The 26,688-nt window shown below is 49.0% G+C and overlaps 1 protein-coding gene across 4 annotated transcripts in view; it reads right to left on the bottom strand.

Moving 5' to 3' along the window:
• The window catches only part of MGRN1 (mahogunin ring finger 1), a 52,963-nt gene extending 27,083 nt beyond the window's left edge, over nucleotides 1–25,880 (bottom strand). For 2 of the 4 annotated variants that reach the window (XM_064672638.1, XM_064672639.1), the window contains exons 1-4: nucleotides 25,690–25,878; nucleotides 17,713–17,831; nucleotides 14,352–14,440; nucleotides 7,140–7,286 (exon numbers count right to left, since the gene is read on the bottom strand). In XM_064672638.1, the coding sequence (XP_064528708.1) occupies nucleotides 7,140–7,286; nucleotides 14,352–14,440; nucleotides 17,713–17,831; nucleotides 25,690–25,777 (443 nt within the window). In that variant the 5' untranslated portion in view covers nucleotides 25,778–25,878. Of the gene's footprint in view, nucleotides 1–7,139; nucleotides 7,287–14,351; nucleotides 14,441–17,712; nucleotides 17,832–25,689 lie in introns of all 4 variants that reach the window. The other 2 variants (XM_064672641.1, XM_064672640.1) reach the window with 2 other exon arrangements.
• Between the last annotated feature and the right edge of the window lie 808 nt (nucleotides 25,881–26,688).

Here is a 26,688-nt window from a genome sequence, read left to right as displayed (position 1 = left end):
GACTGTACTGGGCCAGGTCTCCATCTAGAGGGACTTCCAAAAAGAAACCCCTTGGGATCACTGGAAGGTCAAGACAGTAGAGAAGTGAGTGGGATCTGTCCTAATAGGTCAGGACCAAACAAAAATCCTCGGTCGCAGTATTTTAAACCTGTTTGTTTGTTCAGGTACCCCTGACAGCACAAGAACCACCAGCAACACAAGGTACACGTGCTGGCTGCAGCAGCAGCCCCCAGCTCTGTCCTCAGGGCTCATGCAGCACAATTCCTCCTGTGAGCTGTGTGACACACACAAAGCAAAGTTTACACTCTGCACTGACTCCTTCCTCCCCCATGTCAAACCCTTCCACCCCCAAAACCAGCTGTGTATCACAGAACCAGCAGATGAGAGGACCCTGTGACCACACCCCAGTGATTTTTGAGAGAACAGGAACAAACTAAAATTACTCCTCAGCCTCTCTCCTCCAGCATCAGCTGAGCAGCACTCGCTGCCTGCACGGAGACACTCAGCCTGTGGCTTCTCCCTGTGCCCAGTCCAGACCTGCAGACCCTCAGTAGCTCCCAAGCCATGTTAGAGTTGGGAACCTCTGGCTAAACAGAGTTAAACTTCTGTTGCTACATGCTCACCAGAGACCCAACATAAATTTGGGGGGCGTTTCCCCCTCTCCCTTATCCTTGATCAGCACCTGGGGAAGTTCTCAGCAGGGCACTGGTCCAGACCCCTCACTGCTGTGCTCCTCCTGCTCAGCCCTGCCTGGCACTGGGGCTGCCTTGGGCAGTCAAAGGGCAGTTCCTGCTCCTACAGGCACACCAGGACCTCAATGAGAAGCACCACATGAGGATCCTTGCCAGCCTGCCTGAGTTACACAGAGCACTGTCCAGGCTCTGCTCCTCAGGGAAAGCAGGATGTATGGAGCAATGCTGCCTCAAGGTAACACTTCTGACTAGAAACATTTGAGAGAGTCTGTGCTTTGAAAAGCCTGTGGACAAAACAAGAGTCCTCTCTCTTTAGCAGCAGCTCTGCATGTTCCATGGCAATTTCCAGTGAAGAGAGGACAAGGCAGGGTTACATGAGAGCCTAAGAGGGTACTCAGGAACCAATTCTTCCATTGCCACTTCCACTGCCTGGCAGGCTCCATGTCCTCTTACAGGGGGTGAGGTATGAGCCAGTCATGTTCTGCTGGTGTTCTAAGGGGCCAGGAGTTGATGAGGAACAAGCACACTCGCCCTCCTCTCTCTCCCACCTGCTCACTTCCCTTTCATTTTGGGCCAGGATCTCACAGGTTGCTTTTGGAGAAAAGGAAGTTGAACAAATGTCTCAACTCAAAGTGATTTTTATTGATAAAAGAAACACTACCAAACTACGAGAAGGCCATAGCCCTGGGTCTCAGTCAGAGTCAGACAAGATCTGCCCCAGAGAGGCTCTCACAAGGAGTTTGGAGGTTAACCAGGTGCTAAGATGCTGCACTGCAGTCCCTGGCAGCGTTCTCCTCCCCTCCTGCTTCCTCCAGGACTGAGTTTCTGCTCTGAGCCAGGAAAAACCAAACACCTCCCCATGCAGCTGAAACCCTTCTGCCCATACCCCACTCCAGCCCCTGCTGAGCTCTGCCCTGAGCTGCTGGGAGCACAACACTCCCGGCTTCAAAGCTCACACCACAGTACACAGAAAGGCACAAAGGCCACAACTCCAATTACTGGCAGAGGGTTTGTCTGCTCCGTGAAATCTATAGAATTTGGCTCTCCAGCCCGTGAACTTTGCACACCACAGTGTTCCCTTGGGGACTGGTGTGGGCCTGGATCAAAGCTGTAAAGGCACAAAAAAACCAGCACTCGCCTCTGACTTCTCCACACAGAAGAAATCTCTTCACAAAGAATTCGTATTAATCACCACAGCCCACGGCCAAAAGCAGCAAGAGCACCTTTCAAAGGCCCTGAACAGACAGAGGCTATTAAATAACCAAAGGAATATCTGAGTCCCTCTGTGTCTCCTACGCAAGCCTGAATCAAACCAGCCTTGCACTGAGCTGGATTTCATTTTGTGACCCAGCTCTTCAAACTTCCACACGCAGAGAGAACAGGGAATCATTGCAGTGTCCGTGCACTGCAGTGATCGTGGGAGGATGTTTGGGATGAGTGTAGTGGGCACTGCAACACAAACAAGGAAATGGGATTTCTTTTTTTAATATATCCATTTGCCCATCAGCATCACAAACAGCACAGCCCTGAAAAGGGCAGGGATTGCAGAGCTGGACCGACCTATTTTCATTCTGTTTTCTCTTTATAACGAGAAAATAGAGCTTGGCAACATTACTGGGATATGGGAGAGAACCTTTTCTGTCCAAAAAGGAAGATCTTTTTCAGAAGAATGGGCTGCAAGACTCAAACCTCTCACGTCATATTTATCATGAGCTGCTGATCTGCCTGGATTGCTCATGCCTTCAGAACCGGCTCTTTTAAGTGCTTCCAGCTACAAGGGTTGGTTTGAATTCTTCCCCCGAGGAAACAACTGCTGCTGTCATGTTTGAACTACACAATCCTTCCTGCCAGTCAGCAGGATACCTGCAGCTGGAAGAGTCCCAGGGGCCCTCCCAGGAACAGGCTAACAGTGTGCACATCAAGGATTTTGCCAGAGAAGGAAGGGATGCGTTCACAGAGCGCTCACAAAAAGAAAATACGAACATCTCTGAGCCTGCTCCAAAAACACACTTGTCTCCTAACCCAAAGACATCTCAGGGGATGAGCACATGAACCAGGTACTGCAGAAGGCAGGCTACGAACTGAGAGTCCTTTGATTATTCTCTACAAGCCCTGCAATGGAAATGCAATGCAGAGTCCCCTCTCCTCTGGAAAGAAATCACATGCTTGGGGCAATCACTAGTGAGTAGTCAATGTACAGTTCACACATATCCATGTTTTTACCAAATTCCAAAACCAAAGAAAATGGACACAATTGGAAAAATAAATAAAACTGAAGGTATCAAGGGCCTTGAGCTGTTTAGAGGCAGGTCAGTGCTAATTCCATGCCATTAAAGAGACTCTGGACATAGGTAGATCTCTGTTATCCTTGGGGTGATGAACCAGCTGGTCCTCTGAGAACTCGTGTTTTACTCTTTAAATTCTGACCACAAAGGAATCAAGCAAAAGATATTTTAAAGGTGAGAGCAGCAGTCCCCTCCACATATAAACAAATTCTCATTTAATCCAAGAGGCTTTTACAGATACCTGCACTAGCACTCGAAAGTGCAGGGGACCTTCCCCTGGGCACAGGGCTGGGGAGGTGAACACACCTCTGTGATCACCAACACCACACATTCATCTTCATCAGACTCTACTGGTCACCTGTGGTCCCACAGAATTGATGACACAGTTCCCTGTGAAACTCAGAGTTCAACAGTTCAGGACTAGAGGCAGCAGCCGTTGGGAGCTCTGTGTTCCCAAGATCTCAGCTAGGAAACAGCAGAGCAGAGCAAAGTTACCTGGGAGAGTCTGCTGGACACTCCTCTGGAACAGGTTAGCACAGGCAGCATGGAGTGATAAACCCACCAGCTTTTAAACAGAGCCCAAATAACTCCAGGAGGAAGCTCCCTGGCTTGCAGAAAGGATTCCCCTTGGCCACGGACACCAGCTAATCCCAAAGGCACAGCTTTGTGGCTCTCAGGTGAGCAGAAGCTCCACAGCAAGCAAAGCCTCTGCTCAGGGAGAGCCACCTCCCCTCCCTCCTCTCCCCCCAAACTGCATGACACGTTCCTAGCAGGAAGGATTGCTGATACTATCAGGATCAGTGGTTGTTCCAGCAGAGAAGCAGGAATAACTTGTTTAGCACTTCTAAGGAGCCATGCTGCAGGATGGGAGAAAATTCCTGCTTTTCACAAGGGTCCAGAAAGTTTCTCCCATTTTAGGATTTAGCATCGATTTAGGAGAGTGGAAAAAAAAAAAAAGTACTTCTTTTTAAAGAGCATCTTCATCCCAATCAAGTGCAATAGAAAAAGTTTCGAATTTATACGCAGTAAAGCTTTTGCACATGCCTGTTCCTTGAATGTAGCACCAAAAGAAATTGAGGAAAAGGAAGATCTACCAGCCCAGGCAGGGAAAGCTGCATTCCTGTTAGTGCACTGAAAATGCACTCGCTCCACTCAGAGCTCTAAGAATGCAGCCCGGATTTTTTTTTTCCACCAGAATTTGAAAAGAGTAAATCAAAGTAATTATAGCACTGCCCTTACAGAATTGCTTTGCAAAGCTGAAATCAGAGCTTCAAAAGGTTTTTACTAGCAGCCAGCAAATCCAGAGAAGCAGAGATGCCTACTTGGGCAGCTGCACTAGCCCCAAGACGTGCTTCAGGAGCCACTTCCACATGGGAAAATAGCCTGGGTTGAATTAAAGCAGCTTATAAAGTCTATATTTGTATCTCACTTCCCCCAGCCCTTATTACCTACACATCTGCATGAAATCAGGATCATGCCTTCCAAAAGGTTCCCTGGCTTCTGCACCCCACACTTGTGTAACATTTATTGTCTGAGAACTCCAGAGCAGAGACAGACAGTTCATCACTCCTGTACTATGGGGACATGAAAGTATGATTTAATAAACAAAGGGCCAGCAGTGGAAGCAAGAGCTGAATGTGGGTGCTTTGGCTTTTGAGAAGGTTTAGTGCACCAGGGGCTGCTGCCACCCCAGCAGGGCAGCACAGAACCATCAGCCACACATTGTTAGTGGGAAAATCACTGCTGATCCTGGTTTCATGCAGAGGGTTCATGAACACAGGCTTCTCCTCTGCCATCTAACAGAGATCCCTCTCTCAGTGAACCATGGACAGGGTGGATCAAAAATTCATACTTAAAAAAAATTCTTTGAAGTTGACAGATGTGTTACCTTTCAGAAACTCTACCTAGGAATTGTTCAAATTTCATTTAAAAGCCATTGGGTAGCTCGTGTTTGCTGCACAAGCTTTAAAGAACAGACTGGTGACAGTCACTGGCTCAGTGCATGGCACTAAATTTCAGGAAAACGTGTTCTTAAGTGAACCAGAAACTGTGTTTTCCCCCTCCAAACAACCAACCAAGTTCTGAGGGGAGAGCTACTAGTTACAGAGGACTGAAAACACACTCTGTTCAGAAACAGTTATATCTGGTAACTAAAATACTTCCATTAAGCAATTATTATCCAAGGCACAACTTGACAAGACAGTCTCTTAAGAGTCCAGCACAAGCAGTTTAACCAACGAGCAAAAACTGCTGGTCTTGGGTGATTCAGCTGCAATTCCAGCCCAACACTGCCTGGTTAAAAAAAGAATAAAAGATGTTTCTTTTCAGAATAACTTCAGGGTTTTGCCATTTTGATGTAAAATGGAAAAGTATAAGCCTGAAAAAACAGATTTTAAACCACATGGATATTCTGTAGCACAAAAAATGTAGCACAAGGTTTGACATGAAGCTGACACCGAGTTGTAAATGCGGATGTTTCATTGTTAATGACCAGTGACAAATTCTCCTTCAAGGTGAACCAACAGGTGAATATGCAAAACAAGATTAAAATCAATGATTTAAGCCAAGCCTTGCTGATTTGAGTCGTGGCTGAAGTCTGGCAATGTAAATACATCCACCCTGGCCATAGAGACCCTCAGTTCTCCCCATTAGCCCATGGATTGTTTCCCTCTAAGGTCAAAAACCAAGGAGCACTGCAGGGCAGCACAAGGGACACTGGCCACCTCTCCACGTTGTACCTGTGTTAGGAAAAGAGGACTTCAATCTCCAAGGCTGCCATTCCAACACCTTCACTAGCACTAAATTCACAGGAAACCTAAAGACCTAAGAGACAGAACATGGAAACTTTATCAGGATCTCTAAGGCATCCTGCTGCATTCAGCTCTGCTCAGGAAAAGCTGGATCTAAACAGAAAGTGTTTTCAGAGTTTGTCAAGAGATATTTTCCAAGCACTTTAAAAGGAGCTCATTTATTACCTCCCCAAAACAGAGGTAGCCATAGGCTTCAACAGAAGAAGGGAAGGGAACATTCTGGATCAGGATATCCTCCAGTTTGAAGGAATGCATATGTGAATTGGAGAATTGAGCTTGTCTCATTTCTAAAAATACACTGTTCATTGAACATTAGTGGGATATTTATACTTTGCCTCAAACATATAAGCCATTTTATGGCCTGCCATACATTCTTCTCCCTGCTGGAACCTCTGCAGATCCCTTCAATTGAGGATAAGTTCAGCCCCAGCTCCAGAGCATCACTGCAGAAGCCATCAGCACCACGTCCAAGAGCCGCTGCTCAGCCAAAAGCCTCTACCAGAGGAAGCCAAGAGCTTCTGCAGCCTGAACCTTCCTTTGCCCATGGAGCAAATGGAATCCCTTGTCCCATGGCCACTGGAAGTCTGCCATTCCATACCAGCAGCTCACGTGTACCCAACTCACACCAGGCAGAGCACATCCAGCCACCTCTGCTCTTAACATAGAGAGGAAGTTCTTCATGGGATATGGTGTTGACTGGAATGGTTTAAATGTGCTGATTTAGATTAAAAGGGTTTAAAATCTGCAGGGATGTACTACCAGGATATGAGAAAGACCCCACAGATGACATTTTGACCATTCTTTTCACAGCTAACCCAAGGTGTACTTGGCAGGAAACATGGGGTTTCAGGGAGTAAATCCTCTCCCATCTCCCAACAGCCTGCGTTGAGGTGGCCATTTATCCCAAAAGGGGCTTTGGGAGGGCTTCAATTCTACAGACTCACTCTGTAAATGTCAGACTGAACTTTACTTTGGTGGCCCACATGCAGAAATGCAGTGAATTAGGTGATCTGGGGAAAAAACGGGTGGGATTTGAAGGGAAGGGATTTTTTTTTTAATTTCATAGCACATCCTGCTGACAGAACACACAATTATGAGTTCCTCTCCTTTGCTGCACACAGAATACTTTCCCTACACCCTAAAACCAAACCAAAAGGGGAACAAGACAAGGTATTGTCTATGTGAGGGAAGTGAAAGTAATAAGTTATCAGAATACATAAAACCAAACAGAAAAGGAGGAGATTTCCCTCCCCAGCATCTGTGGCAGCACAGCCTCAGAGGTGACTAATGTCTGACAGCTCATTCACCAGAGCTCCTGTGCCCCTCCACACGCCCACAAGCCCAAGACTTACACTGCCATGCCACCAACAAACTCCTCTGTGGCCTGGCAGTAGATTGTGATGGCAACACGGGCATCTGCATCGAAGGTGAACTCCAGGCTGTACAGGACCTTCTGCTTCCCGTTCTCCTCCGTAGGGCTGTCAACATCATCTTTATACCTGAAAGACAGTGCCAGAGGATTAAACATTTAGGAGATATCACCAAGATCACTCTGGAAGTCAGGACAAGAGTACTCCAGACTAGGTGTTTGGGGCAGGCAAGGCACCGTGGGCTTCCACCTCAGGCTTCCCAGGAGATCTCCATTCTTTCCCCTGAGGAAGGTTCTTCCAAGATTTCATGGTGTTGAGGGATCTCACCCAGCCTTACAATGCCAGGACACAGAATGAGACAAGAAAGGGAAATCTTGAATGTCAAACCCTGAGGAGAAGCAACATTCTCCTTCCATTTAAGTCTTCATATTAGGCTCAGTATTTGGGCTAAAGAAGTCCTGCACGGGCATGAGAAATCTAAAACCTAATTCTTTTAACACTGCAAATGAAATGGTGCCTGATACACAAAAAACCAAGGTTTCTGTAACACAAAGAACTCCTGAAGCTCAACAGAAGATACCTGCAGTATCACACAGATGATGATATTCAGCCTGGAAAGCATCTGGATGTAGGAACTTCAAATACCTTTAAATGTATAAATGATCAACTAAAGCTCTGATGCTGTGAAGGACTGGAGCTTGCAGTTATTTACTGTCTGAACAAAAATTAACCCATCCAACTGTACAACAGACACACAATAACCAATACAAGAATGAGTTTAGAAGTTATTTCAATTAACACAAAAGTGAGCCATGACTTGGCTGTGGGCTACTGCAAACTGGACCCCATGGTGTGATCACCACTGCCCAGGGTTACTCCTCCCTGCTGCAGGAAAAGGCAGGTCACAAAGCTGGTGAAGAAGGAGGTTTGAAGCAAGATCCAGGGCAGTGAGCTATGGCCACAGGCCAGTAGTGAGTTACAGTGTGCCAGGAGTGGCCAGGGAGACCAGTGATCCTGGAACAAACAGCCAACACAACACACCATGAGAAGATCACAGAAGGATAGAATAACCTGAGCTGGGAGGGACCCACAAGTGCAACTCCTGGCCCTGCACAGGACACCCCAACAATCCCATCCTGTCCCTGAGAGCACTGTCCAAACATTCCTTGAGCTCTGGCAGCCTTGGGGCTGTGCCCACTGCCTGGGGAGCCTATTCAGTGCCCAACCACCCTCTGGGGGAAGAACCTTTTCCTGAGATCCAACCTGACCCTGCCCTGACACAGCTCCAGCCAGTCCCTTGGGTCCTGTTTCTGCTCACACAGAGATCAGAGCTGCCCCTCTGCTGCCCCTCGGGAGGAGCTGCAGATCCCAATGAGGTCTGACCTCCGTCTCCTCTTCTCCAGCTGAAAACACCAAAATCTCCCTGCCTCAAAAAGCAAAGCAACAGACAAATGGATGTGATTCACTGGCAGGGCAGCACCACATTCTTACACATACATTCAAATCCCAGTGTAACCCCAGGACCACAGGTACCACAGTGAGCTCAGGCACTGTGTGGGAAGGGTGGAGGCAGCAGGTTGACTTTGAGAGATTTAACAGCACTCAATTCGTCACCCAGCTCCAGCTCCACTTGTTTATTAGTGTACCTTAATTGCCACGATTCCTGGGTCAAAGCCAAGCAGCTGAACTATTCAGGAAAAGCTTGGCACTATTTCTGACTTCACAGTATCAGTCAGACTCTCCCCTCATCAAACAGCCTGGATGAATAGGCTGTACTGTCAAAAATACTCAGAAATGTGCCAGGCATACCTCCATAATTCAATCTAAAAATTGTCAAGGGAATCGTTATTTACTGAGTTCACTGACATATAATAACTGCTGCCTAATTAAGAGGGTTCCAGCATGAATTTTACTTAACACCACACAGAACAAGAATGAAATGTTCAGCTTCAGCAATTTAACATAAAAGGTGCAAAATAAAATTTAAGAGCGATATAATCAAATACCCAACACATGTACTTGCACTAATGTAACCCCAGTGAACCACTATAGCTCACACAGCATTCCTGTCTGAAGGGCTTGGAGAGCTCCAAACAAGACTTTTGCCAGAGGTTCACCTAGGTCAGAACAGCAAATCAAGCTAAGTACACCCAACATGCCAGTATAAAAAAGACATATCCCCAAAATTGAGAGTTTGAACACCTGCAGCAGCCTGGACGAAATACACAGTACAGAGCAAAATGGTATTTTCACACAAGCTGGTTGCATTCAAAGAATGAAATCATGGCCCTTGAAGGCTGTAAAGAAGAAACAGTCCAGGCAGCAGGGCAGGTTTGCCTGGAAAACACAGAGGGGAGCATCAACATTTTGTGCTGGTCTGACCCAAGAACAGATGGCAACAATCCACTCACATGTTGTATGTGTCAAAAAAGCAGCACAAGTTTCTGTGAGTTATCTCTTGCTGCTCTCTCTTCATCTGAGGTTGGCAGAGGAGGATCCAGGCTACGACAGACTTGCCACTTCTTCCAGAAGAAGCAGGGAGGGAAAACCAGTACCCTTGCAGGAAAGCACTGAGGAAAGTGCTTCACAGACCCACCTCATGCACAGGGAGGTTTTAAACAGAGATGCCCAGCACACATGTGAGCTACAGATGGACAACACAGACCAAGGTACCTGTAACAGCCCCTGGTAACAAGGTGGGAGACCTGGGGTGGGGTCAGAAGCAACATGTCATTAGTACAACCACTGCCTGTTTCATCTTCTCAGGAAGTCACAGAAAGCATCCCAGATCACCCTCCTGGTCTCAGCTCTGCACCTCCCTGCAGGCACTCACAATGTGCTTCTGTCCTTCCAAGAAGAAAAGGGGTTAAACCCAGACTAGAATAATAGATCTGTTGCCCTGGGAAACCACTGAGGGGCCACTACCAACTGCAGTGCCTGGAGAGAAGGTTCCTGGAGGATACGTGGGAAGTCAGAGAGCCCGAGTCCTGTCTGCCTGGAACAGCATCAGTGGAACAGGGGACAAGGCACACGTCCCTAAATGGTGACAGTCACAGCAAGGCTGGGTTTGTATCTTCCTATCCAACGTCCTGCTGCTGGAGGGTAAGAAAATCATTTGCAGCCTTCCAGGACCTGAAGGGAGCCCACAGAAAAAGATGGAGAGAGACTATTAACAAGAGCCTGTAATGACAGGACAAGGGGGAGTGGCTTCACACTGACAGAGAATAGGTTTAGATGGGATATTAGGAAAAAATTCTTCCCTGTGAGGGTGCTGAGGCCCTGGTATGGGTTGCCCAGAGAAGCTGTGGCTGCCCCATCCCTGGAAGTGTCCAAGGTGAGGTTGGACAGGGTTTGGAGCAACCTGGTCTAGTGGAAGGTGTCCCTGCCCATGGCAGGGGATGAGTTTTAAGGTCCTTCCCAACCCAAACCACTCTAGGATTCTATGACCTGCCACAGAACAAGGAGTTGAGGTGAGAAAAGACTGCACAGGCAGCTCTGCCAGCTGGTAACTGGCTCAAGGAACAAGCAAAGGCTACTTTGGAGCATACTTTGAGAGGCAGAGACATCTCATGTCCCACCTTAAGGTGCAGGAATGGTGGGATGTAACATCAGGGGAGTAACATGACAAAAATCACACATTCTGCATTCCTTCTTTCTTTGCAAGGGACGTGGCAGACAAGGGGGTGGCTCAGGAGTGGTTCAGGTGCTACAAGAGCTCTTCTGTCTCCACCTGCACTTGAAGATTACAGTGGACATTGGGCCAAGCCCTACAGACAGTGTTGATGTGAGGTGGTCACAGATGCATGCACAGTTAGGAACCAGTGACTTTGTTGGGTGTGCCTGTGGGCCATGCACAGAGGTGCATCACAGAGCCTTCACAATCACATGTACAGAGCAGAGAGACTGACCACCTTTGGGAACAAAGAGCCGATCCAACGTTTTGATGGAAAAGGCAAAGCAGGATGACCAAGGGAGCCGAGGCCACCCGGTCTGACATCACTCCTGGATAAAACAATGGAAATGCTGGAACTTTTTGTTTGTCTGTTAAAGAATTAAAACATAAACATATCATTAACAGCAGCCATGACAATTTTTTAGAACTATGTTAAGTCGAACACAATTCCATCCTTGGAGGAGATTAAAAAGTTTGGCCAACAACTTAGTAGACATGTGGGATAAACACTAAGTATTGCTTGAGTTAGTACTGTGAGATCTGCATCACCCAGTGTTAGAGCAGGGATTAAATAAAGGAAGAACTAGTGACACCCCTATAGCACTGACTTTCACAGGGGAGATCATAATCAAACTGAGGCTTTACTGTTTGGGGGTTCTGCAGAGCTCTGCCCACTTTCACACCCTCCAGGGCTGCAGAGCAGGCAGTCCCAGCCCCTCACCTCCACCATGGGACGAACAGCTCCAAGGATCAAGGTTATCTCTGCTCTGCTGGAGAGGGAAGAGAAGGGATTTCCTTTCTCTCTTTCACAGCAACTCACCTCTCTCCCCTTGGTCACCTCTCAGGCCACACTCAATGGTTTCATTACTCTCCATGATGTTCCTGCTGCTTCAGACACATTCCCAAACCACTACAGCTGCTGATTCCTTCAACACTTTTGTTCCATGATGCTATACAAATCCCAGAGCCCACCCTGAAGCAGAGAGGTTGTCCCACAGTGCAACTTTTCCACAAAACACATTGTGCAATGAGTTGATCTTCCTCCTGCAACTGGAAGTGCTTCCAGGGAAACAGTGAACAGCCAGTACCAGCCCCTCAAGTACTGCAGCTCTGAAATAAAGCTTCTGATCTAAGGCCAAACATGGGACACAAGACAGTCACAAGGAAGTCTTTCTCTGTTAATGCTTAACAGCAAAATTCCCACTGCCCTTCTCCAAAGACAGAAAACACATGAGATGTCAAAGACTCAGAACTTCAACACCAATACCCACAGGTTTACTGTTTCTCTCCAAAGCTACTGTAAATATTCAGGATTTGGCAAAGCTCGGAATTTTGTCTGGTCAGAGCTTGGCAGGAAGTCCAGAGTGAACGTTTCCCCATGTTCCTCCATGGCACCTCTCCTATGAGGACAGGCCAAGAGAGTTGGGGTTGTTCAACCTGGAGAAGAGAAGGCTCCAGGGAGACATTAGAGCCCCTTCCAGTGCCTAAAGGGTCTCCAGGAGAGCTGGAGAGGGACTTGGGACAAGGGGCTGGAGTGACAGGACAAGGGGGAATGGCTTCAAACTGAGAGAGAATAGGTTTAGATGGGATATTAGGAAAAAATTCTTCCCTGTGAGAGTGGTGAGGCCCTGGCACAGGTTGCCCAGAGAAGCTGTGGCTGCCCCAGCCCTGGAAGTATCCAAGGCCAGGTTGGATGGGGCTTGGAGCAACTTGGGATAGTGGGAGGTGCCCCTGCCCATGGCAGGGAGTTGGAATGAGATGATCTTTAAGGTCCTTTTCAACCCAAATCATGCTGGGATTCTATGGAAAACCAAAAGCTTGTGAGGACTTTACCATCAGACCCTACCTTACACCTGGACATTCATCTCAGCATCATTTTATTGGGTGGAGGATGTGGTAAATTAAATAGTTCTGGAAAGAATGTGCAAACCTCAACCACTGGTTGTGAAGAAGCCAAGCTGGAGAGGGCACAAAGTGTCCTTATGTGCAGAGAGAGGGGAAGGAAAAGCATCTAGCCCAGAACAGGAGAAAAGCACAAGACAGAATGTACCCTTGGGGACTGGCAATTAAAATCCCATTTTGGGTCTACATCAGTGCAAAATTAAATCGAGTCATGCTGGCAGTGTCATTGTCAGCACTGACAGAACAGCAGCAGCACAAGGGCCTGTGAGAGCCTGTGAGGCAGAAAAAGAACTGATAGTGCCAGGAATTAGATGGATGCAAACCTGGACACTGTCAAGGTGTGTGTTCATTACATTCCAAATAGTCCAGAGCTACAACTCTGCTTGGGAGAATGGGACGTGCGACCACAGAAAGCAGAACGGCAGGACTACATGTAATAAACCTCAACAACTGCTCCTTTCACAGCAAGGCCACTCCCAGGGAAAAAGCCACTTCCCATTTGGCTTCTAAGAGATGCTACACTGCTAATGTGGATGCCTGCAGGGAGAACCAAATATCCTTTCCATTGCAAGCGTGTGAGGAAAGCAACTTTTTCCTAGAGAAGTACTTCACCCCTCAGCTCAAAAACCAGACAACATTCAGAGCTGTTTATCAATAGTTACTTTTTTGGAAGTTCTTCCCTCTTTTCCTGTTCAATCAGTTTTGGAACCACAGGTTCTGCTCTTTAAAAAAAAAAAAAAAACAAACAAAAAACCCCCAACAAACCAAAACAAAACCATCCTTCAGTTTTCACATAAAACCAAGCTGAGGGGTTTGTGTGGTTATGACTCAAACTGCTCACGTTACATCCACGCTCCCAGAGCCACCTTGGCTGGGAGCTGCAGCTGGAGCCCTGCCAGAGCTCCAGCCCTGAGCCTGGAATACACAATCCAGTGCAACTCCAGGATCGTTGGGAAATGCTCTGCCTGGACATGTGCCCAGTGCTCAGACCCAAACAAAGCACTGTATGCTGGGCCCTGCACCTCAGCCATCTGTTGGAAAGGGGGCAGCTGTGGATCCCAGCATGAGCCAGCGTTTAATCCAGCTATGCTGGTTTGGATCTCGGTGTGGAGCAGTGAGAGGTAACAGATCTCCATGACTTATCCAGACCTCCTCCCCCTGTGCAAGGGACACAAGCCACCTAAACAACACTGGGACCAAACTTTATCTTGGCAGCAGGAGAAACCTGAGGAAGTTTCACTCTAGACCAATCAATCTTCCTGGCCTGTGGCTCGCTTCAGAACCAGCTCCTTTCTGTCTTCTTCTTGCACAGGAATGCAGGAAGTAATCTGTCTGTAGGGTTTATTGACCCGACTAATATCTTCCATTCTGATTTCAGGGCTTTGTTTACCACTCCAGTCTGTCCTGCAAAGACAGACACCTCACTGGTCCTGTTTGGAAACACAGATTGTTTGGATAAGGAGCACATAAACCACTTGAAAGCTCCAATCGCAACGGAATGCAGGAACCTCTGGACATATTTAGCAACAAGGATCTGGAAGTCAGCTATTCTCCAAAATCTTATCAATACATTTTGGCTCTGGGTTGAATAAAGTGAAAGGTTCAGGCAGTGTTGGTACCTCACAAGTCGGAGAGAGTCCTTGCGGATATTCACCAAACTCCTCAGCGTCTTCACTGGCTCATGTGGAGCTGGAGTTACATAGGGAAACTGGAACAAAAAGGCAAATAATTCTCCTGTTATTATACTGTAAAAGGTAGCAGCATGTTGCCTGGCATGCAATTTACCCAAATCAAGAAGCGTCCAGCTTTCAGGGTACTCGGTGCAGCAGAAGGAACAGCAATAGCAAATTCTATTTACAGATTGCAGTGGGTTTCTGTGGCTGGGTTTTGGTAGTGGGGGGGGGCTACAGGGGTGGCTTCTTTTAGAAGCTGCTAGAAACTTCCCCTGTCCCGTGGAGCCAATGCCAGTGGGCTCCAGGACGGATTTCCTGCCGCTGGCCAAGGCTGAGCCAGTCAGGAGCAACAGTAACACCTCTGGGATAACATATTTAGGAACAGAAGGTTGTTGCGCAGAAAGAATTCCAGCCAGGGAAGAGCGGAGTGAGAACATGGGAATGACAATGTAGACACCAAGGTCAGTGCAGAAGGAAGGGCAGGAGGTGTTCCAGGCACCACAGCTGTAGCCCCTGTGGCCTGTGGTGCAGAGCAGGGTGGGGCAGCTGTGCCCCTGTGCCCATGGGGGAGCATCGGGGTGCAGAGACCCCCCTGCAGCCCATGGGGGAGCCCAGGCTGGAGCAGGTGGATCCAGGAAGGAGGTTGTGACTCTGTGGTAGGCCCAAGATGGAGCAGGGTCCCAGCAGGGACCTGCAGCCTGTGGAGAGGGAAGCCCAGGCTGGAGCAGGTTTTTCCCGGGTAGGACTCGTGGCCCCTGTGGGGGACCCACATCAGTACAGCTCATCCGTGAGGGACTGACCCCATGGAGTTTGGGAAGAAATGCTGCCCAAGGGATGGACTCACACCAGAGAGGTCCATCCAGGACTGTCCCACGGGAGCAGGGGAAGGAATCCTCTCTCTGAGCAGCGGCAGAAACAACAACTGACCATAACCCCCACTCCCTGCACCTCTGGGGGGGGGAGGGAGAACATGGAAGGAAGGAGGGGTGGGGGGAAGGTGTTTTTAAGACTGTTTTATTTCTCACTCTTTGGCTCTTATCCTGTTAGGAATAAATTTAAGTACTATCCCCACTTGGAGTCTGTCTTGCCCATGAAGGTGATTGGTCACTGACCTCTCCCAGCTCTCATCTCTACTCATGAATCCTTAGCTGTATTTTTTTCCTCTCCCCTCTGTCCAGTTGCAGAGGGAGAGAGCAGCTTTAGTGGGTACCTGGCATCTGGCCAGGGTCAACCCACTGCACAGATAAATCAAGCATTTTTCAGGATGAAAATTCTGCCCTGGCCCAGCAATCGGGAGCACACATTTTAAGAAGGAGCATTTTCACAAGCTCTTGTTCTGCACCCTGAATTCCCAGTCAGGAAAGCACTGCCCTCACAAGCTTTTGTTTCCACTAAAGAAACCACCTGCAGCTTGAGCAGAAGAAATGCAGCTCTTTCATGTGTGTTACAGCATGCAAACAGTGATCTGACTGCTAATCAGCACGGAGAAGCCCTGGATTACTGGGGGAAACTCTTTTTATTCTGAAACAATGGGGCAAATGTTCTGGAAAAGAAAAGAGACAGGGATAGGGGGCCTCTTTCCATTCTACAGTCAAGAAACCTTCTCTCACAGATTGTCCTTTAAATAGGGACATTAATGCTTCAGACTGTAATTCTCCCTACAGGGCACAGAATCTCTGGTGGGAAATGCAAAGGAACTGCTTGTTGTGGTGATCACAACCTGTACAGCTCCAGACCTGCCTGCTGGGGCCCAGGGACCACCAACACATGTTTCTTTAGAAATGAGGAGGCAAGGCCTCCCTTACTCCAAAGCAAGAAATGGGCCCACATCCAGAAAGCAGTTTTGCTGCTCTGTGTTCAAGTGTGGGTTTTTTTTTTCCTTGAAGATTAATCAGAGCTGCCAAGGGGCTTTAACTTTACATAGGCAAATTATATTCCACAACAGGTTCCTCTTAAACCTACTTGGCAAACATCCCATGGTGTTAATGGCATCTCACACACTCCCCTCTGGAGAAGTGATGAAATTCAGTGCTGGGATGTCAGCAAGGAAACCCACGCTGAGACATGCAGGTAATTTAACCCTGCAGGGTCAGTCCCTGCAGCCACAGGCAGTGCATGGGGATGTGTGAGCAACCCTCAGGCCTGCATGGCACTGATACATCCAAAACAATTTCCCTCCTTGCTAGTTCTCTTGCCCAACTACACTTCCTGCTTGAATAATGACTTTTCCAGGTTCTTCCTTGTCCTGCCCTGCAGAGTCCTGGTAACTGCCTGTGGTGCTGAGAAGACCAATGACACAGCCTGAAGGGGAACTCAGAAAGCAGAATGTTCTTGTCACTGTTCCAATTCAAACTCTGAGTCATCTTGCCTCAGTTTCCCCCACCTGTAAAACCAGGGTGACCCCAAACTGCCTCCCAGCACTACAAACATAAACTAAACAATGGTCACGGCTTTTCTGAGGAGAACCACAACTTCAATTTTTCATTTCCATGTTTTGAAGTTGCAGAAACAACTAGGAAAACAGCTGGCAAAGCAAGCAGCTCTTTTCCCTTTCCTCTCCAGCACTCTGCAAACAACTCCAAACTGCTCCTACTCTGTTACCTTCTGGTTCTTTTTAAGCAGTTCTGAGAGGCAAGAGAAATCCAAAACATAACACTTGCATGAACTCCTATCTGTCCCTCACAATGGTGCTATGCCTTGTTCAAGAACAAGCACCTGAGCAAGCAGCTTTTCACAGTCTCACAGACATCTGTGGACACAGAAATACCTCTATGTTCCACCTGGGAAAACTAAAGGAGAGAAGGAGAGACTTTCTGAGCTGCCCACTGAGGTTACAAAGCAAACTGAAACACACCAAATATCAAGATTTGTCTTAACCCGGCCCTATACCCAGTCAGGCCACTCATTTAGAAAGAGAACAGCACATGTTGAACACTGGCTGCAAGCCATCCAATACACCCAGGAGCTTTGGGAAGTTCAGGCTCTGAGGGTGGATCTGCTTCCCAGCCTTCTCTACAGCCTGTTTTACACTTGCTCAGGCAGGCAGGCAGAATTAGTCTCAAATTCTGTGCTCCTGAGTCCCTGTCCTTCTTCCCCCACTTGCTAATTCCTTCTGTCCTAAGTGAAAATAAGCCTAGAAGGGGAATACTGCTTAGGAAAACTCAGCTTGGATCTGAACAGACTGGAATGACACTCCCCAAGCAGCATGGACCCCCTTAGGTCTGTGCCATCCTCCTCTACAAGCCCTACACAAGGTTTTCCAAAACAGGCAGGAAACAGAAGAGTAAAACAGAACCCAGGGACTTGCCTGAACAGGTCTATTCCCAAGGAAGTTCAGATCCATGTTCTCACCAAACAGGTAGCCCTCGGGGTGAGGGGTGTCAAACTTCTCACCTCCCATAAAGAAGTGACTTGCAAAGTAGTTTCCTAGAAAAAAGCAAAACACAAGGAAATTAAAACAACAACAAAACAAACAAACAAACCAACCACCCCCCAAGCTTAAAATGAGCGGTGCTTCCCAGATAAGTCTGTACAGTTTTTAATCCACAAGTATAAAAGAGCACAAGACACAGAAAATACTTGCTAATTCAGTCTTTCCCTGTACTACTGAGGGTCACTGCCAACAGTAGGAGCAGGGGAATAAACAAAACAAAACAAAAACCTGGAATAAATCATTACAGTGGAGATAATTCCATTTTAACTTGTTTTCCAGAGAAGGGGCAGGGAGCAGTAAGAGACAGCTCCTTCCAGTATTGCTCCATTCTGATGAATTCTTCCTGTTTTCTCCACTTTCCAGTGTAAAGCCCAATCCCACAAACACCATCAACCTGCTCAGAGAAGGATGAGGGTTCTTCCCACTGCAAAGCCTGGCACAGCCAGAGGGGCTCCTTCCCTCCCCTCTTTCACTGCCATATCCCAGGCAAGAACCACACAAAACCTTCACACCTTGACGCTGAATTTAATTAATAACACTATCAGCTCTAAATGCAGAAACATGAACTTCTGGAAGAGATACACAGGGACCAATTAAAGGGAACTTCAGCTCTGAAAGTTTCACCACAAATTCGTTTAATTCATCTCTAAGGTGATGCACTAAGGTTCAAATTTCAGGAGATGAAGGAAGTGTGTGCAAGGTCACTGGGATTCCAGAGCACTGGATTAACTCCAAAGCCAACAGAATCAACTCAGGTGCATGAGAGCACCACAAACACAGCTTCCTCCTAGAAAGACTCCAGGAAAGCACTCTCAAACATGAACTTCACAGAGCTACAATTTCAGAGACACGAGTATCAGGAGAGAACTAAAATAAAAGCCTGCATCCAAGTCACTTCCCTTCAAGTTTCAGGGCAGGGGATAAGAGAACTGAGCCCCATGCACATTCACTTCCCTGGGTGCAGTGCACAGACAGCATAAATTTGTGCTCAAACGAGCCATTCCAGAAGCAGTAACTAATCATCTGAGTGGCTGTGGAGGCACTCTGGGGGGATTTGCAGTCCCTCTAGGCAGGAGCAAGCATGATTATTCTGACATGGAAGCGTTTCCATGAATGGCTCTGTTTTTTCCATTAAGGCTTTTTTCCTTTATGCTTCAAGAAAGGCACAGATGGCAGGGCCCTAATGACGACAGTAGTGCTCAGCTTTGCTGAGTTCAGCTTACAAACATCCAGATGTTTGTTGTACTGGAAAGAAGGACGTGTTTCAGCACTACAATCACCTTCAGCACAGGTCCACAACCCACTTAGAATCAGACCTACGGAGTCGGAATAACAAAATCACAGAATCACTGAGCTTGGAAAAGACTTCTAAGGATCATCGAGTCCAACCTTGTCAACCAGACCAGGGCACTGAGTGCCACATCTGGTCGTTCCTTGAACACAAATGCAGGTGTTTCAAATCACAGGGAATCTTTTCCCACCCCTCCCAGAAGCAACAAATTAAAAAGCTGATCTGCATATGATCTCCAAGCACAGCCAGCCTGACCCAGCCTCTCCAGCTGAGATACACTGCAGTGGTTTATGCTCACACCGGTTCTGAAGAGCACGAGGAACACGGAGGGTAGGAATAGATTTCACATTTTATGTGGGTCAAAGTAGCATTATGTTTTGGAACATTTTATTTGATTAACTGTGAGGACAATGCTTGTGCAGGATGTCTCAGTACCACAGCAGCTGGTTATCTGGGATCAGACTTGGAGAACTCCCTCATATCCATTGAATGAGACAGAAACTATCACAGAAGGGTCTGGGTTGGTAGGGACCTTAAAGCTCATCTCATTCCACTCCCTGCCATGGGCAGGGACACCTTCCACTAGCCCAGGTTGCTCCAAGCCCCATCCAACCTGGCCTGGAACACTTCCAGGGCTGGGGCAGCCACAGCTTCTCTGGGCAACCTGTGCCAGGGCCTCCCAACCCTCACAGGGAGGAATTTTTTCCCCAAATATCTAATCTAAACCTACTCTCTGTCAGTGTGAAGCCATTCCCCCTTGTCCAGTCACTCCAGGCTCTTGCAAAAAGTTCCTCTCCATCTTTCCCATAGGCTCCCTTCAGGTCCTGGAAGGCCTCAATTAGGTCACCCTGGAGCCTTCTCTTCTCCAGGCTGAACAATCCCAATTTTCCCAGCCTTTCCTCCCAGCAGAGCTGCTCCATCCCCCTGATCATCTTGGTGCCTCCTCTGGACTCACTCCAACAGCTCCATGTCCTTCCTGTGCTGGGACCCCAGAGCTGGAGCAGCTCTGCAGGTGGGGTCTCACCTGAGCAGGGCAGAGGGGCAGAATCTCACCCTCCTCTGCTGCCCACGCTGTGGGATGAGCCCAGGATATGGTTTCAGAGCATCTCCAGGCACCCTCTCCAGCACCTTGGGATAAAAAGGTCTCTCCTGTATAACTGGAACAACATCCAGACACAAAACTAGCATGTTTAAGTCACCTGCCACACTGTCATTGTTCCACTAAGAACTACTTTAGGGATCTCTAACAAATTGTTAGGATTTTTCACAAATACACTCTCCAACACAGCAACTGGAAACCACAGCTGCAGTTCCACGTTCAGATTGAACCTCTTTTCATCTTCTAAGTCACCTCCTTCAACGCGAAGGATGTTTTTTTTTTTCCCCAGAGGTACTTCCCTCAAAAGCAAACAAGAAATGCAGTCAGTGCCAGCCACAAAGAGCACAGGGAAAATCACTCTGAGGAGCTCCTGGTGAGCAGAACAACCCCTGGGCTCTGCCAGGGCTGCTGTACAACACAAAACCTGCCACAGGCTCAAGGTCTCAACAGCCAGACTAACAGACCAGAATGGCAGCAAACTGTCTCCACAAATTTATAACACAGTTTTCAGCAGCTAAAAAAAGATATTCTATTGCAAGCTTTCAGAAACCAGTTGCTACAACAACACATGAAGTTCAGAGCTCTTAAGGTAAGTCCAAAGTTATGCATTAATCCTCTCAACCACTGTCACAAGCAACTCACAGTTTGCCCAAGTTGAAGACAAAACACTTCAAGGAAGCATTTCTGTAAATATCACACCAAGGACTAAAAGGAAAAGGAAAATTTGAGACAGAAAATATGAGGCATCCTCTTTTCCAGTCACTGAGGCATCCACACATTTAGGATTTTTAGTGTCTCTAAAAAGCTTGTATTTATTTTCTATGCATTAGAATCCTGCTGCAGCTCCACCTCTAGGTTCCATTTCCAAATCCACTACAAAGACAGCTTTAGGATTTTAGCCAGGCTGCCACACCTCTTGAACCCTGTTCCCACAAGTCCCCTCAGCCTATAAAACCACCTTGACCTATCTCAGGCAGGTGTTGCAAGGCCAGCTTTACACAGAGCTCTGTAGCTATGGGCAGAAGGGGGATGCAAAGTGCCATCCTCTTTGGCAGGAAAAAAAGAAAAGCAAAAAATCCTCGGATTAACCCTCCACGGAATTGCTACAAACAGAAATCCTCCAGGAAAATGCAGTGACACACTTACCAGGAGAAGAATCATACATAAATAAACAAGGATGGAATAGGATAAAAATGCCAGAGCAAAAAATAACTGTGGCTTTAGTTCCCCAGAGTAAATCAGGACAGAACACAAGGGAGCATCAGACAAAAGAGAACAGGAATGGGTGACACTGCTGAGGTCCAAGCAGTGGTTTTAAGAGAAATTATTGTGGAAAACTTTACAGTGGCTGGAAAAACAGCAGTGGGACACCCAGAATGGCCAAGTCTGACTCAATAGTTTGTCCCATGCAAAACCAAACTGGAACCCCAGGCTCCTCCTTGATGCCCATCAAATGACACCAAAATAGTGAATATTTACTACAACATAGTGGTGGGGTTTTATTATCATAAAGGCACCAGCATAAAGCACCAGACTGCTCCAGTCACAATTGCCTCTCCCTAACCCAGCATCCTAATCCCAGGTTCATGCAACCCCAACACATGGCTGTGATACAGGAGTGACACAACACCCTACAAGAACCAGGAGCACAGAGTCGACAGCACAACTGTAACCTCAGCAAAACACGGGCTGAGTCGCACAACGTTCAGTAAGAGAAAGCAATTAATGGCCATTTAGGCTTCTCACCATGAATACAATTAACAGTGAAGTGACAGAAATTGAGTTCCTTTTAATTACTCAGCCAGACACTCCACCACAGCACGCCGAGGGAGGGACTGTCAGGCACAGCCTGAACCAAGATCCTGGCTGGATGAGGCCATCCCGCCTTCCCCATCACCTATCCCTGCTGGGCCACCAAAAGCCACCATGTAGCAAACAGGAGTGTGGCTCTGAGCTGAGACAAATATCATCCAGCAACAAACTTGTAGCAAAATCAACTGGCTCTGGTCCACGAGCGCTTCAGTGTGGTGCTCATGAGGAGCTGGGGAGAAGGCAGGAGGGAATGTCCCGGTCAGTGGCAGGTGGTGGTGGCTGTCACCAGCTCCAGGACACAGCAGGAGTAATGGAGAGACTACTCCACATGCTCTGGGGAGAGAGTGAGGAACAACAGCTCTGTGTGAAATATAGGGACGTGTTCCTGTTGTGACAATGTCACAGCACACATGGCTCGTGAGCCGGGAACAAGGTGATGGACTCTGGGTATTCCTCTCCTATTTAAAACTGCTCCTTCTTTGATTAAAGCCTCATTCCCAAACAACACACCAGTTCAGCTTCAGAGAGGAGTAATCTCCTTTTTTCCCCTCCCAAAAACCTCCAGGGAATACTCTTCCAAGAGCTTACTCCAGAGGAGAAGAGGCATCCCAAGGGCAGAGCTCTTGAAGGACTGGAGCTCTTGAAGGAGCTGTGGGAAGCACTGGTGCATTGCTCACTGGTTCAAAAGGCATGTGATACCATGTGCACAAACATGGATCCTTTCACTGCCTCAAGCACAGAAGCACGATGGAGATCATGACTGTTCCTTGCTAAACGGGCAAAAAATGACCCATTTTTAGCCCGTTTCATGGAGGCACTTACTCTTCTGTACAAACTGAGCCCTTCTTCCAAATGGTCAGGCAGGCACAACGCCAGCACAGGCTCCACAAAGCAAGAAATTCTGGTTAAAAGGCACCAGAAAAGAGGGCTCAGAGAAGGGCCACAGCAGCCTCAGCCATCCTGATGCAAGAGGGAAAATGCTGATGATCCACACCCAGAGCCTTGGAGGAATAAGCAGGGCATTTTCAGAGGATTTTTGACTATAGAACTGCATACAACTTGCAACAAAGCTGTCACACGACCTGTGGATGCCTCACTGGGGACTCTGGCTCATACAGACCAAAGTGGATTCCACACCAATCTGCTCAATCCTCCCCAGAGCACGTGAGTGACCCGGCAACCACATCAAAAGTCAATAAAGGAGAAGTGAATATTCACCTCTGCCTTTGCCACCAGCTGTGACTCAACAAGGTGCCGTCACTTGGAACCACCTGGTACAGTCACTGTGTTCCTTTCCACAGGCAGGTTGGCAGAATTACAGCCAGAATACCTGTGTTTAGGGTTTATTTCCTTGTACAACGTGTTCTTCTCGTGAGGGGGTGTGTTTGCACCCAGCAGCTGATCAGACATTCACGATAAGTCAAGACCTGCTCAAACCAGAGACTTGGAGAGACAGAATGGAAAAGGTGAGGGACAACCCTCGGTGATGCACAGGGCTCCAGAGGATGGGTGACCTCAGGGAATGCTCTCTCACCACACCTTCCAGCTTTCCAGAGGTAATGTAGAAGCCAGGAGTGTGTGTCAGGCAATGGAAAACTGGCTTCTTCCAGTCAGGGCTCACAGCGACAGTGTCAAGTTAGAAATCATTAGCAACCATTTGGCCTGAGAACATTTTGTACTGCTTCCAGCTCGCTTCCCAAAATCAAACAGAACCATACTCGCTCACTCCCAGCCATCCTCACTGTCAGGCTTTGCACCAGCCATAACCAACCTTTCCAGCTCCAAGATAAACACACTCAGGACCAGAAGGGACAGTATCCTTCTGAGGAAGGGAGGGGAGCTGCCATCCTACACAGCCCTCACTGTTCCGGGCTTTGAATCTCCACCTTGGAAGTGTTCACAACCTCTTCCTCTGCCTAGAACCATCCTGAGCTTGAACAGCTCTTCTCCCTCCCCAAAGTCAAGACATCCTTGTTAGATAAACCTGAAGAAGGCAAAGAGAAAGCAAGCCCTGGCTTAACACCAAGCTTTCAGAGGGAGCATGACTAAGTGCCACAGAGAATTAATTAACAAGCCTCTAATTGTATCCAGAGCCTTTGAATGAAATAGCAATATTTTTATTGAATCAGCTGCTTGAAAGCATTGGCTGTTCCGTGTTACAAGGGAGGTATCACATGTGGAACAGTTTTTGGCAGCATTACAGTCAACAGACCCCTTCCAGGATGCACAGGGACATAAAACCCAACCTCAGGTGTGTGATGGGGTTACCCTGACAAGCCCAACACGTCATTAACTTCTAGTCCAGGTAAATACAACAGCACAGAAACAACAGGAAGATGATGTGAAAGAAGCAGTTTAATGTCCATTGCATATGGTGGTTACAACTAATCCACTTCATATCTAAAATTCTGTCACGTGCAGATCCTGCTGCAGCCAAACGGCCAAATGACATTTGCCTTTCCCTGCAGCCTGAAAAACTAGTTCCCAACCCCCTAAAAAATCAGGTTGTATTTTCTAAGAGATACAACACAGCTGTAGGATTTTTTCTGGGCAGGCTTCCCCCCTTCCATCTCCTCCACACCACCATTCCTGCTGCAGGCAGCAACCTGCCACAAAACAAGGTGTAACGATGAGATGACCCTGCACCCCCTCCAAAGCAAGCAGGGGTCCTGGCTGTGTCCATCACACAGCCCTGAGGATGTCACAGCCAGCAAGTCATGGGACACACGCAGGACTCGAACCTCTGAGCAAAAAGCCTTTGTACCTGTGAGTGAGGGGACCCAAAATGCTGCTCTGCAAATTCTCCAGCCTGCCTGGAAAAGCCCTAGCAGAATAGAAACTTAGAATAATTTATAAGTAAATAAACACTGTAAGGGGAAAAAGCACCCGAATTTCCCTGATGACTCATTTTGTGAGAAGTAAAACTCTTCAAACAAGTTAAATCTGGCCAAATTCAAAGGTCACCCCCAGACAAGGTGGGTCACGGGCCCACCAGTGGCACTGACAACTCTCCAAGCTTTCAGGACAATTCCCTTTGGAAAACAGACACCCCCTAGGCCGTGTCATCCCAGGTCTCTCCCAGGTGAGAGCCACTGCCGTTCTGAGGAGTTAAAGGGGGTTGTCATGCCGGAATTTGCCATCCTATGTTCCACCAGACCCAGTTTTGTTCCGTGTCCCCATCGAACTCTGCCGCCGCTTCCCCTTCACCAGCAGCAGCCGCCGCGCTCGCCACTGACCGACAACCTGCTCCAGCCGCATTCCCGGAGAATTCCCAGCGTGGGGAGCAGAGCCTTGTGCACCCCCAGTGACCCCCCAGCACCACGGGGGACCCCAGGGCTGCGCCGGGCGGGCACGGGCAGAGGGACGGGCACTGCTGACCCCGGGTCCGGGGCACGGGGCCCTCCCGCCCCTCACACCGACCCGCACCGGGCACACGCAGCCCCGTCCCACCGCTCCGGCCCACGGAGCTCCATACACGGCCTCGCCGCCGGGGAGGTCCCGCAGGGCCCGGGGCAGAGCCAGAGCCACCCCCGGCTGGTGACAGCCGCTCCCGCAGCGCCTTCCGCGGCCGTCCCACTCGGCCCGGGGGGCACCGGGCCCGGCCCGGCCCCCATCCCCGGTCCCCATCCCCGGCCCCCGCGGCCCTCACCGGACTTGGGCGGGTAGCGATAGGCCGAGTTGGCCTGGATGTCGATGTCCTCCACGCCCGCGATGCGGCGGCTGAGCAGGGAGCCCATGGCGGCCGCGGCGCGGGGGGCGCAGAGCGGCGGCACCGGGGGCGGCACCGGGACCCGCACCGGGACCCGCACCCACGGCGGCGGCGCGGGGCACGCCGGGACTGCGAGTCCAACCGCGCCCGGACTACAGCTCCCGGCAGGCACCGCGCCGGCGGGACCAACCGCGGGGGGGACGAACCGCGGAACGTACCAAGGGCGGCGAGGAGGGGGGAGCGCGGGTGCCCCGCTGGGAGGGGGGCGCTAAGGAGGCACCGGGATGGGATGGGATGGGATGGGATGGGATGGGATGGGATGGGATGGGATGGGATGGGATGGGATGGGATGGGATGGGATGGGGTGGGGTGGGATGGGGTGGGATGGGGTGGGATGGGGTGGGATGGGGTGGGATGGGGTGGGATGGGGTGGGATGGGAAGGGGCTGGGGATGGGCTGGGGATGGGAAGGGGAACGGGGGTGGAAATGGGGGTGGGAATGGGGATGGGATAGGGGTGGGAATGGGGATGGGATAGGGGTGGGAATGGGAGTGAGAATGGGGGTGGGATGGGAACAGGAAGGGGCCTGGGGATGAGCACAGGGCACCCTGGATGGGGATGGACACAGGGATGGACCCAGGGATGGGCACAGAGAATATCAGGGACACACCTTGGATGGGGAAGCCCTTGGGAGCTTGGCCAGGGATGCACAGAGAGGATGCTCAAGGACACATTCTGTACAGGGATGCCCAGGGAAGATGGATGCCCAGGGAGGTTGCACAGGGATGCATGGGGGGGATGCCCATGGGACATGCCCAGGGACACGTCCTGCACAAGGAGGATGCCCAGGGAGACACACCTTGCAGAGGGATGCCCAGGGACACACCCTGTGCAGGGATGCACAGAGTGTCCGTGCTGGGATGGAGGTGTGCATGGAGCC

The sequence above is a fragment of the Pseudopipra pipra genome, chromosome 16 (assembly GCF_036250125.1).
Source record: "Pseudopipra pipra isolate bDixPip1 chromosome 16, bDixPip1.hap1, whole genome shotgun sequence".
NCBI classification, from domain to species: Eukaryota; Metazoa; Chordata; class Aves; order Passeriformes; family Pipridae; genus Pseudopipra; species Pseudopipra pipra.
Note: the sequence above shows the minus strand (reverse complement) of the source record. Positions and strands in the feature narration are given on the sequence as shown.